This window comes from Megalobrama amblycephala, linkage group LG17, assembly GCF_018812025.1.
Source record: "Megalobrama amblycephala isolate DHTTF-2021 linkage group LG17, ASM1881202v1, whole genome shotgun sequence".
Classification (NCBI taxonomy): domain Eukaryota; kingdom Metazoa; phylum Chordata; class Actinopteri; order Cypriniformes; family Xenocyprididae; genus Megalobrama; species Megalobrama amblycephala.
The window spans coordinates 22,181,648-22,199,394 of NC_063060.1; the positions used below are offsets into that span (position 1 = coordinate 22,181,648).

At 36.1% G+C, this 17,747-nt stretch overlaps 1 protein-coding gene across 8 annotated transcripts in view; it reads left to right on the top strand.

The window, feature by feature from the left end:
* LOC125249942 (zinc finger protein 521) overlaps positions 1-17,747 on the top strand; it is a 121,421-nt gene that overhangs the window by 85,430 nt on the left and 18,244 nt on the right. For all 8 annotated transcript variants that reach the window (XM_048162193.1, XM_048162194.1, XM_048162195.1 and 5 more), the window contains one exon: positions 10,374-10,505. In XM_048162193.1, coding sequence (XP_048018150.1) covers positions 10,374-10,505 — 132 coding nt within the window. The remainder of the gene's footprint in view (positions 1-10,373; positions 10,506-17,747) is intronic.

Below are 17,747 nucleotides of genomic sequence, written 5' to 3' on the forward strand. Positions count from 1 at the left end.
TACTAACGCCGTTACTTTTTTCAGTAACGAGTAATCAAACAAATTACTTTTTCTCCTGTTACAATGCCCTTAGCGTTACTGACAAAAAAAAAAAATGCCGCGTTACTATAATTGAGCTCACTGAAGCGGTTTTCATCCGAGTAAGCTCTCTCTCAGCCATAGGACCTGCAAAGTTTTTTTCTCTGGTGTGTGCTGCGGTTAGTCATACACAAATATAATTTTAAACTGATAATAATGTATGATGCACTGTGTGTGTATCTGTCAGAGCATGCGCGCGAAGCGCGAGCTCAAACCAGAATACCCTTTTTGATGCTTGATCGAAAATATGTGAAATGAGTTTTTTTCTAGTCGACTAGTAGTTGTTCATTTAAGCTATTAGTTGACTAATCACATTTATATTAATTTAATTTCTTAAATACTGGAGAGAATAAACCATAAGGAGCGTTTACATAATATAGGCTAGGCACTCAAGGGCACGCATAATTGCCATAAAGAACCGGCAAAGGTAATGATTATGAGTGTGACAAAAACAGCAAGGAGACATTTGAATTGTTTATTAATAAAGTAATGTTTTCTGAATCAGTGTCGGCTGCAAAGATGAAGTTGACATTGCTGATTCTCATTGCTGATCATCTGCTCATATGGACGCGCCTAGAGAGAAACGCACATTTCATTCGGATTAGGCTATATAATCAGAGTAGCCTCTTTCTTTTCGTGTTTAATTACTTCATTTTCGTTAAAGTAGATATTTCAAGCATTCTATAGATATATTTCTCATGTCTGCGAGGCAAGCAGCCTCTGAGTTTCGGTTCATTTAGCCTATAAGACGCGCCCCAGTTCACGCGCCAGTGATCGCGCCCGCGCCTCCATGTCATGATTTTATTGTCTGCTATATTTGCTTGTTATATATTAAATCCAAGCAATTGGTTGATGAAACATTGATTAAAATTAAGATACAATTTTTACAAAACGAAATTCACTTTAAAGAGAGGCTTTCTATAAAACAAAACTTAATGAAGTGTTTAAAATCATGTCTGACCCACTCCATGTCTCCCGATATATTTGCGCATCTTATGATGCATCTTACTCACGCTGTTCACTTTTCATAATCGAATAAATGGATTTAAAACATAACATAGGACTATTTAAACATAAATATGAAACTACGTTTTCTTTAATGGCTACCAACACAGTACAGAGAAATTTCATGTCGTGAGCAAGAGCGGATCATGAGTCAGGAGTCGCATCAAGAATAATTTATTCTTAGACTTGTATGTAATATTGGGGGCATTCAATTTATTTGGCATATTTTTATTTTTATTTATTTATTTATTTATTTTTAAGTAACGCAATAGTTACTTTCCCTGGTAATTAGTTACTTTTATAATGATGTAACTCAGTTACTAACTCCGTTACTATTTGTGAGAAGTAACTAGTAACTATAACTAATTACTTTTTTAAAGTAACGTGCCCAACACTGGTAGTTAAGCTAGTAGCATTGCTATTTGAAGCTAGCTACTCCCCAACACTGCAGTCGAACACATTGCCTTTCAATGTATACTCCATTTGATAGCATGCGCGAACGCAGGAGGTTGACACATGCTCTAGAAAGTTTCATCTTTGTCCAGTGCCTGTGCTGTTTTTCTCTAGAAGTTATGACAAATACAAATGTCTTTGTATTCTTTTAAAGCTAGCTTGCAGCTATCTCATAACTCCCTCACATAGGTGCATGTTGTTTTTCCATCTCTTTAGTTTAATTTTCTACTGTGAAATAATGGACTGGGCCAGTGTTGCCACCTAGTTCAAAACAAACTAAATGCGCATGTGCAACCTACAGTATGCACATAACTATTCTGGTGATGAAATTTGCCTAACACTAATTGTACGCAGACCCTCGCGTACGTGTAAAAACAAAAGTATACTTTAAGATTAGGATGATTTATTTTGTACTTCTTTAAAAACCCTATGAAATCAAAATGTTGGGGTTTTTAGTTGTGGGGCTTTTAGTTGTGTTAGCTTTGTGTTCATCTATGCTAATGTACCCCAAAAAGTTGAAGAAACTTTTAATCAGATATATGCATTTAAAATGTACAGTCTTCTTCTACCAAGAAAATGGACCAAAGATATTGACGACATTATCTTGCAAATACACGTTTTGTCCATTAAAATGTCCTCTACAATAAAAAAAAAAAAAAATGCACTTTAGTCAAATTAGCTTTGCAGACTCACTGTACTGCAATGTTATATTAGACTGGGTAAACGCAGCCTGATCTGCCGGCGATTTGATTTCGCCCGGCAACTCAGTCTGGAAACCCGTACATTCATTTCTACTGCTTCTGTTACACTTTTGCGTGAACCAATCACTGACTGGCTTATCCACCTTGCTCGCTATTGGCGGGTGTAACACGATGACGATAGAGAAGCGACGGCAAGCATGACCGTCAGTCCAATTCCTTTTAACCTCTCGACGATGTTGAATGACTTCTTTAGTTTAGCAAACAAATCGCTCAAATGGGTGTAAATACCACTCACTTTCCTCTTTTTTTTTTGCACAACCTGCAAAAATCGCTCGATGCCATTGCTGCTTCTACAAACCGCTGATCAATGCTACAAACCAATGCAAACTAAACCTGTCTGGAGTTTTCGTGTCGCTCTGCAAAGTACGTCACCCGGATCGTTGATCTGATTGGTTGAAGGACTATCCAATTGCGTGAATAATGCTTGTTGATCATGCCTCTTGTGCAGTAGAAAATACATAGCAGACTCCCCAGACCAATGTTCAATTTTAAATTGAGCTTGGTCTGGTGATAGCCAGACAACTGTTATATTAAATATTTCCATTACAATATCAATTTATCTTGCTTATTGGATCAGTTGTCTAACAAATATTTTGTTCTATGATTTGAATAGAATTCAGACATCAAATGTTATTATTTTTATTTTTTTTATGCCTCTTTGAATAAGGTATTCTTCTGTGGCCATATCTCTACTGACTGCATTACAATTCTATATCACTTAGTCTAGTAGTAGTATAAGCAGGGAGAAATTGTCTCTCGGCTCTTAAATTTATAAATGGTTAATTCAGGTCAGTTGTTATTTAATTTATAGCACTGAACATTGAAATATACAGACAATGGAAAATAATTTCTGTTTTTACTAATTTCAATGCATAAATGCACAAGGAATAATCAGTCATTCAGGATGTATCACATTATGGCATAAAATAATTTTCATACATGGCTGCTTCAGATTGCTGTATCTTGCTGGTTGTGCTGCATGTTCTATAGCAGGACACAATCTGATGCGAGCTGTTTGATATCCGGCGTGTAATCTCACAGGACCTGCTCCTCTGTGCCGTCTCATTCATTTGGCATGCTGCACAACAATCTGATTTGTTTGCTAATTGTGTCCTGTTCTTTATCTGATTGGTGCTCTTGCCTCTTTTGAATTGTGAAACTATGGCAACAGGCATCAGTGGGGCGGCTACAGGAGTGCACGAGCCAAAGAAAATCTGTGCTACAGACATTTCTCTGGCTTTGTATAATTTACATGTAGAAGAGATATGATTTAATCGTTTATAGATTGGCAGTGACGGTTACGTGAGAGAACCATCCAGAGCTCTGATTCGCAAACAGTTCTTTTCAAACACAGACAAAAATGCTTTTGTCCCATGACTGATGCACCCAAGAGTTAAAATGGATTTTATTGACCATGTTTGATACAAGACTGATGTCAATTCTGCAGGCATGAGTCTGTCTCTTGTTAACTCTGTAATTATATACAAATGTCTCGTTTCTCATTTTTCAGCAATTTCATCTTGATCTCAATGAAAATGTAAGAATGGCTAAACTGAGAGAGAGGAAGCTAGAGAGAGAAAGGGCGGTGTGGAGGAAGTGTGAATCTGCTGTGTGAGGCAAGATATCGTCCCGCGTTGATTCATCTCGTCTCCCTGCTGGATTGTGAAGGGCCGTCTAATGAAGTTCAGGCCGTCAGAATGAAGGGACTAATTCTGATTTAGCTGAGCTAATGAACTTCCTCTCTCCTGGTGTGAGCGGCTCATGGGGCGGCCGACAAACTGACGGAGAGACACTGTGAGACGAGGCAGGAAAGAGCGTGTAAAATGCTTATTTGGTGTTACTGAGAGGTATTAAAATGAATCGTGTGTGTGCTCTGAAATCATGCTAATGCTTGACTTTAGGTATATCTGCATAATGTTATATGACAAGGATAAAGATTTGTTCAAATGAATGAAGTCTAAAATTTTGCCACAAAAGCACTGACAAAAAGAATTTTAAATGAAGCAGGGCATCTTCATGAACCTGTCACATTGGCCACGTTCACACTGTGGAGTGAGAACTGCATTTAAAGGGGATTGAGAAATCAACTTTTCCCTAATCTTTTGACACATACGAGATCATTGCACTGTAAAAGCATTCAGAACTTCCAAAGTTTGCTAATGCTAGGAAAGTGGCTGTTTATTTTCATCTTTCTGAATGTCTCAGTAGAGCATTCTTTGTTTGTTTGGTTCATTTCACTGTGGATTGCTTTGTAAACCAGCCGCAATTCAACGCAGGCATTTCAGACAGACTAATACAGAAAGATATACACCAGACATTAATGCCACAGTGATTTTTGATATGTGAGGATAGACATTGTCAGACATTCCATATCACAAAATCATTTATTGTTTATGTAAATCAAGCCAATGACTAAACAGTCAGCTTCACATCGTTTTACTTGCAGTAGTAGCATAAAAACCCTTTGTAGTAATTAAATTACATACAAAAAGCAATCAAAGATTGCTCTCTTTAAAATGGTTGGAGCTGTCAATTACTTCAGTTCAGCATGAGTTTATCAGTGACTGAGTTCTGCACTCTTGCCAAAACTTCTGTTATAATCAGTCTACGCTGCTCAGTGAATCTCATTTACATTGTGTTTGCATTGTGTCAGTTACAATGAAAGCATTTGTTAGACAGCAGACATGAGTGTGATCTGCTATTAGGCTCAATGCTGCAACTATTTATGAAATGGGAGTAGATCTAATATAATGCTGTAATCAACACTCTTCATGATTAGTTCACCCAGTAGCTCTAATAGCTGAAACCTAGTACAAGTGTTTTATAGGAGTCCCATGTGTAATGCTTATGCCATATGCAGAGATGTTACAGAATCATGGCAGTGGGGTGTTTACATTTAAGTCTTAAAGTAGACATAAAAATCAGAGGGCTAAAATCAGGGTTGAAAATGGGCTTTTAGTTATAAATTATGACTGTTTCTGATATTAAAAAATCCTGCTAATATTAAGTGCACCTCAGGAAACATTCTAAAATAATAATTAACCCTCTGGTCCTCTTTGTTTAGGGGTCACACTTGGCTCCTTCACAGTCAAAAATGACAGAAGCCTTGAAATGTAACTTTTTTGTTTTTCAGGAAAACCAATGTAATATATTTTGTTCAATAATATTTATTGATTATTATTTAAAATTTATTTTGAGGCTATTTTATGATACTATGTAATATTTATATATATATGAACAAACATTTTTTCCCCCTAATAATCTTTTTATTTATTTTTCAATTAAAGCAGTATTCCATGTTAAAATAGAGACAAGGCATTTAAAATCCAATTTTTTGAAGGTAGCTTAGTGCCATCTGGTGGGAGTAAAAAAAGAAAAGCTTATGTAATGCCATGGTGTAACCACTAGATTCCTATATGTAGTTCTATATAAAGTGGCTTATAAATTTTGTAGTGGTTTTTAGACATAAATACTTATTTTTATTAAGTTGTGGATTTGGATTTATTCTTAGACATTCTCAAAGACTACTTTTTGTCAAGGTTTAGACTTTTGTTTTATTTTTTGTTTGGAATGTTGATTTGAAGTGTCGGTTTTATGCATTAATTTTACTAGAGTAAAACCTGAACATAGAGGACGACATTTTGTTACACATAACATCAAAATTCAATAAAAAATATTACAAAAATGAACAGGTAGTTTTATTGCAGCTTATTAAATCTTATTTTGAGTCTTTTGGCTCTGTCTTTTGGTGTCTATTTTGCACTCTTGACATTTTAGAGTTTCACCCCTTCAATGCTGTGCACTTTTTTTCTGCACAGTGGCTGATTTGTAGTTTGTACCACCAAAAGATTCTCTGAGTTTTCGTATTTTTTCGTATTTCCCATTCATTTCCTATGTTGGTCATTTTTGACCGCAAAGGAGCCAAGTGTGACTATCCCCCCCCCCCCCCCGACCCTTTAACATATCCAAATCATGTCCATGATTTTTTTGTGTTCACGTAGCTAATGCGACAAAAGTCACCTAGTGTCATCCCATTTCGATGAAGCAAAAAAAAATGTAAAATTTCAAAATGTAAATTTTTTTGGGTCATTTTTGACCGAAGAGGAAAAAAAGCAGTCCATGACCCCTATAAATCAGCACTAGATTTCCTACACACTAACACAAGACAATTCAAACTGTAATAGCACAGCACTGCTTGTTGGCAAAGCATATTTTTCTGACTGTATCTTGGCATATACTGTAAACTCACCAATACTTGTAATCAAACTTGATCTTGGACATCAGTTGTGAGAACTGTGAGAGCAACACTCACAATAGTACTTCATTTATGACTTAAGTGCAAGCACAGAGATTATCTCAGCCAAATTATCTCACTACATCTATGCTATTGTTGTTGTTGTTTTGTATTAATGACTTTAAACCACTGGATATAAAAAAAAAAAAAAAAAAAAAAACACTTTCGCCCTTTGTCTTCATTAGACATAAGATGTCAAACTTGCATGCAGGTCACATGCAGAAATGCTCCAGCGATTATACATGTGTCTGCGTGTGTTTTGCCAATCTGTGAATCTACAGATAAGAATTAATCATAAACGTTTGATTTGAAATTTCCCTTATAATGTCCCACTGCTACATTATTTTCAGCGCTAAATGAATAAAGATACGGCAGTCCCACATGAGCTGCTGAACTCATCAGGGAAATCACACTCACACACAGGAGGAGGAGTCAGTGTTCAATTCCCAGGGCTTTAATCACTGTTAATTTGGCTCATTATGTATGAATAGATGCACAACTCCCCACAGTGAGCTGTTCTCAGGTCAGTATCTGCCGCCGTATAGCTGCAGCTTCGCATGTATCCGTTGCAGATCAGACACAAAGCATTGTGACAGACCTTTTTATTTCAATATTTCAGAATTTGTTCAGCAATCTTTGCTCTGCTTAAAATGGGACTTTGTCATCACAGGAAATGTTACATTTTAAAATATACATCAGTAGAAAAGGGTTATATTATTTATTTGTTTGTTTGTATGCTTGCTTGTTTACAGATATTTTAATGATCAGATATTCATGATCAAGTAATTTAGATTAAAAATAAATAAATACAGACTGTGTAATCATAAGAATCTTCTATTCGTGACATAAAAAATCGTACTGATTCCAAACATTTGAACAGCACTGAATGTTGTTCTTCTTCCTATCTGTGGTTTAGCTAGTAAGAACCACTGGTTATCACAGGCAACTGTGAATACCTCAAACCATCATATCCATTTGTGCAGAAGAGCAGCTGAACCACGACGGATGTATAGATGTTCCTCTTGTTCTGACTTTTCTAAATGATCAGACTTGCATTTTGTTTCCCTGGCGAATTATACAATGGGCAATAAAAGCCAAATAGAGTTGCACTGATATCTAGAGACCAGTGGCTGGTTGCATAAACTGCTAAGACTAGTCTTACAAGTTAGTCATCACATTTTTTCTTTAAGACTGTTCATTACTGTTTTAAGTCAAGTACATAAAAACATAGTTTGATATAATTTGAAACCAAAAAGTAACACTGATTGCCCTTGACTAATCACTAGTTGGTCATACTAGTACTTAAGACACAGTCTTAACATATTGGCTATGTTTATGCAACTGGCAACTCCAAACTTGGAGGTGGGATCAACTTAACAATCACCTAGCAATGCCCTGCCATTCACCCAGAAAACCCTAACATTGTGAAAGTGCAAACACAGATGTAAAATTAAGTTTTATATGTGCTGTCACTGAACTGGTAGTTGTGTCTGGACTGCTGTAGTGGTGTTTGAAGATCCTGTCACAGTTGACTTTATGCTAAATGTCATCTGTGGCCACCTGTGCTAACGACTCCTCTGGGGATTTGGCGGGCTACAGCTGCTCCCATGTGGCACGTGCCCCTGGAGTCCCTCGCACAATCGCATCTGCCGACACAGACCTTCAAGTTCAGTCCTGCTTTGATATCATTCATAAAATCAACTCAACTCAACTCCACTATATACACACAATACTTGTGCACATTTAACACAGCTGAAAAAGCTTTGTTTTGTAGATTTTTTAAAAATTTAATTACATTGATAAAATGTGTAGAAAAAGCAGGCAGAAAATTACCAGTAGGTAGACAGTGTATGGTTGTAACACTTTTTGCTTCAGTATCTGAAACTCTCTGAAATTTAGTTCTAGAGTGCTCAAACTTTTATACAAATTACCCACATTTGTTTTCTACAAAAGGCCCCAATTCAAACCTCTGCAAGATTATCATAGCTCTTATAGGTTTATGTCAGATACATGATGTGCCATTGTTACAATCTACCTCACTACCGGGGTAGGTTGTAACACATGCTGGGGGTAAGTTGTATCAACTAGACAATGGCACTTTAGAATACTGTTCCGTCATTAATTAATAACTACACAGGAACAAATGAGTAACACATTATTAACACTCTAGTAACTGCTAACTAACAAGGAACTCTAATTAACCAACTAGTAAGTAATAATACACTTTTAAAAACATCCGTAAATAGGGCACAATGTACTGTATTAATTTGACAGAATTTTCCGTATTTATTTTTTACAGATGTTTTACCAGTATTTTGAATTTTGAACTTCATTTCGTTGGGTTTTAGGGTTAACGGAAATGTCCGTAAAATTACTTGATAAGCTGCCAGTACTTTTTCTGTTATTTTATGTTTTTTATTTATTTTTTATTTTTTTATATAGTATAGTCAAATGTGGTAGTTCACTATTAGCTAATCAGTACTATTTTTTTATACCTCCCAGAGGACTACTAAGAACTACTATATACAAGTTCATAATTAACATGAATTATGCATAATGTATAATTAATTCTAAAGTGAAGATCATTGTAACCCACTAGTAATATCTCAAGTATTACCAAATCCTTCAGAAGGAACTAATAATTATTTGGATCAGTATTCTAAAATGAAAATCATGATAACTCCCTATAGTAATTACTGAAGTCATTGCAAGCTTTTGAAGTTTTTGTAAGGTTTTGGATAGTAATTCCTTCCAATGGATTTGGTAACATGAGTATTACTAGTTGATTACCATGATTTTCACTTTAGAATACCGATCCAAATAATTAGTAATTCCTTTAGAAGGATGTTGTAACACTTGATTCATTACTATACAAAAGCTTACAAAAAAACTCAATATTAGGGAGTTATCATGCTTTTCACTTTAAGAATACTGATCCAAATAATTTGTATTTCTTTCTTAAAAAAATTATCCCCATTCACACGGATCCGTGAAAATGACTAAAACGCTGTATTATGCTGTTTTCAAAAGCTTGAATTTTCAGGCTCCCAAAACATCATTGTCGTGTAAATGAATGGCCAAAACGCAAAAAAAAGTTCATTGTTTAAAGTTGAAAACGGTGTTGTGTAAACAGCCCCTAAGTTTTGGCCACCTGTTTACCTTGTCAGTTTCCTTGCTTACTGATTATGTTACGCACCTGTTTCAGTTTCTGTTGATTACTCCCTGTGTATTTAAGCCTTCAGTTGTCACAGTTCTTTGTTCGGTGTAGTCTATGTTTAACGTGGTTGTGTTTTATATGCCATGACTTTCTCCTGCATGTTCCCTGTAGGATTTATTATTAAAGACTGTTTGTTTCTCTCCAGCATTGTATGATTATTGCAACCACTCGTGGCAGTTGACTTGTTTCTTTATATATTTATTTGAGCTATTGTATGTCAACAAAATCAATTGAGAAAAATATTTGAGTACTTAACATGTACCATACTTTATATAATTAAGAAAAATATTTTCTACTTTTACAAATCTTTCTCTGCCCATGCAAGTCTTTGTTTCAAATCTTTGTAAATTATAAATCAGATTGCCATGAATTAAAGATGACACACATGACTATTTAAGTAATTAACATCTGATGAGGCTTCATTCTCATGTTCTTGACCACGTGTCTGTGCAAACAATAACATGATTCACTACATGAGATTTTTATAAGAATGCTTAATATAAATCATCTAATCAGACATTTCTAGTGACACAGATTGTGTTTCTGTTTTTCTGTCTTTTCCCAGAGGAAGGTCTTATTCATGAATGTAAACTATGCAGTCAAACCTTCGACTCTCCAGCAAAACTGCAGTGTCACCTCATCGAGCACAGCTTTGAGGGGATGGGTGGCACGTTCAAGTGCCCCGTCTGCTTCACAGGTAATTTTTTTTTTTATATTTATTTGTGTGTGTGTGTGTGTATATGTCAGAGCAGCATTAAATCAAAACCCTGACTGGGAGGTACATCAAGCATTTAACTTACCTTAAGCTGCATCTTATACAATCACTCATCATCTTGATGTATGTTTCTACTGCCACCACAACAACATGCTTCATTTGTCTTCCTCCCTTCTCTGGATCTCTCATTCTTATTGACTTGATCTACAGGGTTTTTCTTTGCTTTTTTTTTTTTTCATTTTGGCTTTATTTCGTGTTGGCGCCTGACAGACAGGTCCCAGATCTCTTTCCGCACTCATATTGATCATGCAGCAGAGAGAGAAAGAGAAAGAGAGAGTCAGAGAGAAAAGAAAGCAGCTTGTTGCGGACAGCTTCTGCACTGCAGAAATCATGACAAACTTGAGACTTAAATGAACACATGCATCACACAAACATATGAACACTGATCTAGCGTCGTTTTCCTTTTGCCACAGACCTAAGTAGGTTTGACGTCAGAGTTTGAATCATTTGATTTGTGCAAAATCTGAACTCAGACTCTGCTTGACAACAGTGGCCTGGGGTTCAGTTGATGTGGACTTCAGTTTGGTTTGCAGTTGGTATGAAAGCAATCCAACCTCAATTGCGCTATTGATGATGTATGATTCAAGCTTCTGATGCCCACATTCTTTGCATCTCTTGCAAAATTCAACATGCACAGAACGGTATTCACATCTATCTGCAAGTATGGTTCTGTACGAAAATCTCCTCCTGCGTAGTTATTAATCTACAGTGGTAAACATCTGCTGCTGGTAATCTCAGTGGTAATCATGTTGATGACACCAACGTACTGTGGTTCAGAGTGAAATATAATGCGAAGACAGACCTTCGGGGGCAGGGGGTGCAGTTGAAACAATCAAATCTAGTGTGAAAACAGTCTCAGTCCCTAGCTAAAACATTTATGCTCACCACTCAGTACAATATGGCGGGCTCAATTCTACTGGTACTGTCTGGCCTCTACAGGGACAAATAATGATTGTAAGTAATAGGATTTCAATTCACTAGTGGAAAATCTTGAATTATATACATTTTTATTTTATTATTTCAACATGACATGTTTTAATAGAACAGTTTTTTTTTTCGGGACTGTAGACAGAGTGGATGGGAAAGGACAGACGCTGCGTGATAATGCAAAGCGAGGGAGGATGAGAGAGGGGAGAGGGGGAAGGAGGTAAAAGAGGAGTTGAGGAGCCATCCAGAGGCAGCGTAGAGATGTCAGAAGTGTCACTCTCACGGGACGCATTTGACAGCTATGTGAAGTCAGGCAGCCCGCAGCTGAAAGTAGCTCCATTTACCCTGGAGGAAGCTGAGCACAGAACAAACACTCTGCGTGCCACTTATGAGCTTTTGTCTCACTTTACACAACAAAACATTGGAGTTTTACACTCAATTGTGTACACAGTAATGCTGCTTGGCTTTGTGAATATAGACCCATTAATATGAAGAAAGAAAGAAAGAAATAACTTGTAGTTATTGTTAATTATTGTGTACATTGTTTTTCCAGTCAAGAATGTGGCTGAAAATCACATTTAATACAAATGATACAAAATAATAACAATTGAAAAGTAAAATACACTCTAAGAATGGCTGGGTTAAAAACAACCCATTTGGCAACCCAGCGCTGGTTATATGTTGGACAGAACACATGCTGGGTTAAAGTAACCCAGCAAGTTGGGTTACACATTTTAACCCATCAGGTTGGGATGCACATCTTAACCCAACTTCTGGTCATATTGACTAAAAGTTTGGCTAATTTTACCTCATTATGTTATATATAATTTATATAAGTTATTTAATTATATATATTGGTAATTTAGGAATTAATGGACATTAAAAAGTCTGAAATCATTTTATTTAATGAAAAGTTCCTTAACATTATAAAACAGAAGGGAACTGTTATCAGTACGGTTTGAACTGTCTATTCAACAGATGACAATATTCGCATCTGTTGTGTTAAAGGTGCAATATGTAAGAATTTTGCAGTAAAATCCAAAAACCACAAGGCCAGTGTTATATATTGTGTTCACTTGAGTACTTACAATATCCCAAATGTTTCCTACTATTTGTAAATCATGAGAAAATTGCAATTTTAATCAAGGCTCTGGGATGTGTGAGGAGTTACCTGTCAATTGCGTCATACCCGCGTTACCCTCGGTTTCCAGTTTTATTTTGTAGAAACAAAAGACCAAAGACGCTATAATATATTAATAGACAAGGGAACAACTGTTTTTATATATTTATAGACAGAAAACTAATTGTTATATAGCTTGACACGTTTAATCTTATTGTTTAAATCTAATTTTCTTGAGTTTTTGCAAGTACCATGCTTTACCATGCCTCAGAGAAAAACACTATTTTGTGAAGTAGCTAACATAGCATAATCAGATGCAGCTTTATTTTTAGTAATAGTAATACAGAATTTTCTCCATCATACAATACGTTTTAAAATTAATTGCATGCCATTTATCAACACAAGCCTTCCAGCATTTAATATGATATTCTAAAATCAATCTATCTTACTGCAGTGTGTCTCAAACAAGTGTCTCGCAGCAGCCGCCGAGCGAACGCACAGAGTAACGTTATAACATCATTTTCAATACTCTCAAATGTATGTAATATGATAAACAGAGCTGCGTTACCTCATACTCATGACCGGAAAAGCGGAAGCAGTGCTGGCGACTGTGGCATAATAAAAGTTCTGCTGTTCGCGGCGTGCGTTGCATTCGTCTCTCATTAACAATCGCTCCAGTGGCCTCATTCAGCTCCCACAACACTTGGTCCTGCTCTGCTTCATTCTACAATAACGTTAATGATTGCATGCATGAACATGATTTCTTCCCGAGTCCTATCCTGATTATTTTCCACCGGCTGTGATGTGAAGACCACATGTCCCAAGATTCCGCGCTCAACTTGGCGTCATCAAGCTACGCCTTTGTTTTGAATAGGCCTCTAGCGACCTCTAGCGGACAGAAAATTCTACATATTGCACCTTTAAATAAAACAGCTTTATGTCTCCTCTGTCTGTGGATATTACAGACTCACCTTCCATTCAACGCGTAGAACGAGCGTCGCTTCCATAATAATCAACGGAGATATTCTCACTATACAGGGAGTGCAGAATTATTAGGCAAGTTGATTTTCTGATCATATTTTTTTCCCAAGCACATTTTACCAATTCCAATCCACATCAATCTTAATAACTACTATTAATATTGTTTTTAATCATTTATAAGTGATATATAATTGTTCATGAAGGCTGGAAATGAAAAATGCCTTATATTCAGGTGTGCAGAATTATTAGGCAAGTTTTCTTTTACAGGCAAAATGAGCCAAAAAAGAGATTTAACTCAGACTGAAAAGTCAAAAATTATTAAATACTCATGAGAAGGACGCAATACTAATGCAATACTAGAAATTGCAAAGTTAAAGCATGACCAAGGGACAGCAAAATGCTCATTGGGTCAGCGGGGTCAGACAAAAACAGGTGGAAAAGAAAAGACACGTTAACTGCAAAATAATTAAGAATTATGTGTGAAACCATCAGGAACCCTTTAGTCTCCAGCGCCACCATTTTCCAGAACTGCAACCTACCTGGAGTCTCCAGAAGTGCAAGGTCTCAGGATCTCAGAGACTTAGGTTAGCTAAAGAATCCTAAAAAATGACCCGCACTTGATAAGAATCACAAGCTGAAGTGTTATAAAATACATGAAGACTGGGTTTTTATAGGCCTTATAAACCGACAGCTTGAGAGTGACTCCTGAAGGACCAGCACCACATCCTCTTGTACCACTGTTTGAAGAATTTATCTTCCAGAATCTGGCAGTAAGTTTTGGAAGATCATTTTTAGTCCATCTCTGCAAGACAGACATTTCAGGATAAGAGATGGACTAAAAGTGAACTCAAACACCTTACTGCCAGATTCTGGATAAATTCTTCAAACAGTGGTACAAGAGGATGTGGTGCTGGTCCATCAGGAGTCATTCTCAAGCTGTCTGTCTATAAGCCCTATTAAAACCCAGTCTTCATGTATTTTATAACACTTCAGCTTGTGATTCTTATCAAGTGCAGGTCATTTTTTAGGATTCTTTAGCTAACCTAAGTCTCTGAGATCCTGAGACCTTGCACTTCTGGAGACTCCAGGTAGGTTGCAGCTCTGGAAAATGGTGGCGCTGGAGACTAAAGGGTTCCTGATGGTTTCACACTTAATTCTTCACCTTAATTCTTAATTATTTTGCAGTTAACATGTGTCTTTTCTTTTCCACCTGTTTTTGTCTGACCCCGCTGACCCAATGAGCATTTTGCTGTCCCTTGGTCATGCTTTAACTTTGCAATTTCTAGTATTGCATTAGTATTGCGTCCTTCTCATGAGTATTTAATAATTTTTGACTTTTCAGTCTGAGTTAAATCTCTTTTTTGGCTCATTTTGCCTGTAAAAGAAAACTTGCCTAATAATTCTGCACACCTGAATATAAGGCATTTTTCATTTCCAGCCTTCATGAACAATTATATATCACTTATAAATGATTAAAAACAATATTAATAGTAGTTATTAAGATTGATGTGGATTGGAATTGGTAAAATGTGCTTGGGAAAAAAATATGATCAGAAAATCAACTTGCCTAATAATTCTGCACTCCCTGTAAGTACGCCAGTGGTAGCTGATTTTAACCCTGAATGCTTTGCACGTTTAACGGGAGATAATTCTTCAACATGGACGTGTCCCGTCTCTCACTCTGAAATGTTTACAGTATTTATATGTTTACAAATATTTTTGTACTTTTACTCAAGTAAATTTGAAAAGAAGTACTTAATACTTTTACTGGAGTAATATTTTATTAACCCTTAAATGCATGACTGTTTCGCCAATCATTCTTACATATTCGGGTCTTTATCGACCCGGATCTATTATCTAACACGGAAGGATCTCTACCTGAAACTCCTCTGATATTAGAGTAACAATTACAGAAGAATGAAATTAAGCGTATTTTGTTACCTTTTGGAGCTTGAAAGGGCTCCGTTTGAGCAGATGTTTTATGCCATCACCACGTCCTCGTCGGAGCTCATTTCTAGTTTTATATTTGAGGTCACGAATATGAGCCCATTTGCGATCTCAAACGTATTCTCAAAACTATATAATTTTCAACATCTTCAAAATCAATATTTCGATCGCTAACAGCTTCACCAGATCCATCCAGTAACAGTTACAGTTATATTTGATTGCGTTCAGTACTTGCTCTGCAGTAAATCGCTGAGCCATTTCATGTTTTTCGTATTATTTCGTTTTCTGTCTGATGAATTGTCACTTCAGCATTGTGTATTAGACATTGCCACCTTGTGGAATAAAGGTGAATTGCACTTATTCCGTCATCTAAGATTCAATTATTGTTGTGAAGAAAAAATATACGTACACTCATAGGGTCATTATTGACCTTATACAATTTTTTACAAAAAAATTAATACAAAAATAGGCATTCTTTTATAAGTTTATGATTTTTTTCTTGCTATATTCTTTATAATGAATTGATTGAGGAATACCAAGAAGGTTGATGTCTAACTAAAATGAACGAGGAGGAGGGTAGTGAATGATGTCCCGGGTCACTAAAGACCCGAGGTATGCATTTAAGGGTTAAATGTATCTGTACTTTTACTCAAGTACTTGATTTGTGTCCTTTGTCTACCACTGCTTGTTAGATCATATTAACTAATGCATTATCTAATATTAACAAATTCAATCTTGTTGTAAAGTGTTGGAACAATGGAAATTGTAGTCTACCATTTTGCCAGTAACTTTTATCCACATGATTGAAAAATCACATCCATCTTTTTCTCTATAAATTGTTCTCTGTTATCACTCATTTGTGTTCAAGATATCAAACCCACAGATACACATCCAAATAATTTTACTTGTGTAAACTGAATTCGAAAAAACAGGTTCTCATTGACCCTAATAAAGCTAATTTGGGTCTAAATCCAAAATCCAGTGCAGTGGCATGAAGGCAAAAGTTGTTTATCCCTTGTAAGAAATTCAAATGAAGACCAGAACTCACTCTTTACCTCAGAGACACGACTAGCCACCCTTAAACATATGGGTCTCTAAAAACAAACAGCATGTTTGAAGTACTCCTGTGAGAATAACTGCATACTCGCGTACTCACACACACACACACACACACACACACACACACACACACACACACACACACACACACAGACACTCACACACTTAAACACACTCTCATTCAGCAGCTCTATGGCTTAATTAAAGGCACACAGGCACACTATGTGTTTTAAGTGCCATTTCAAAGATTATATGTGACTGAAATCAGGCTACGCATAAATAAAGAGTCTGCATGAATATTAATATTGTCAATATAATTAGCACTGTTGACTAATAGAGACAGTGTTTTTGCATGTAGAAGGGATTGCCGTTCCGGTGCTTGTTTATTTTGCAATGTGTCCCTACAGTGGCTCTAAATAAAGCACATCATTATTCCTCACTGTTCACTATGACTCAAAGCACCAGATTGACCATTAACCCCTCAAACAGGCAGTGGAAGAGACAAAACATAGAGCCTGCCAAATCATGGATACTTCCACTTGGATGTAGATTCAAAGCTGCACTACATTTGCAGAGTGTTTTGACCACTCAAAAGAGTTGTACACAGGTGGAATTGGTTCTCCCATGATGCAAAAGACTGGAAACATTTGGGTTTCCCAGCATCTTGATTCACTTAGTTGTGACAATACTTCTTTCATATGCTGCCAAACTGTAAAATTGGAGCTAGGAAAACAGCACATGTATTTTTTCCTCATTTTAACCAAATAGTATTATGAAGAAAAAAAGAAAGAAATATTGGGAGAAAATGAATTCCAGTCAGATTCAATTAAATAGACATTAAGTGTCTATATTTCTAACAACTTTATAATATTCAAAAAGATTTGCTTTGCCTTCTGAAAAAGTAGTTTTATTATTTGTACACTGCCAGTCAAAAGAAACCCCTACTCATTCATTGTTATAACTATTTTCACTTTTTTTTTTTAAATAATAGTAAAGTCATTTAAACTATGAAATAACACAAATGGAAGTATTAGAACTATGTAGTGATCAAAAATTCTGTTCATTCTCTCAACCAATTTCATGAGGTGGATCCTGGCATGTTTTATAAACATTTCTGAAGGAGCTTAAAT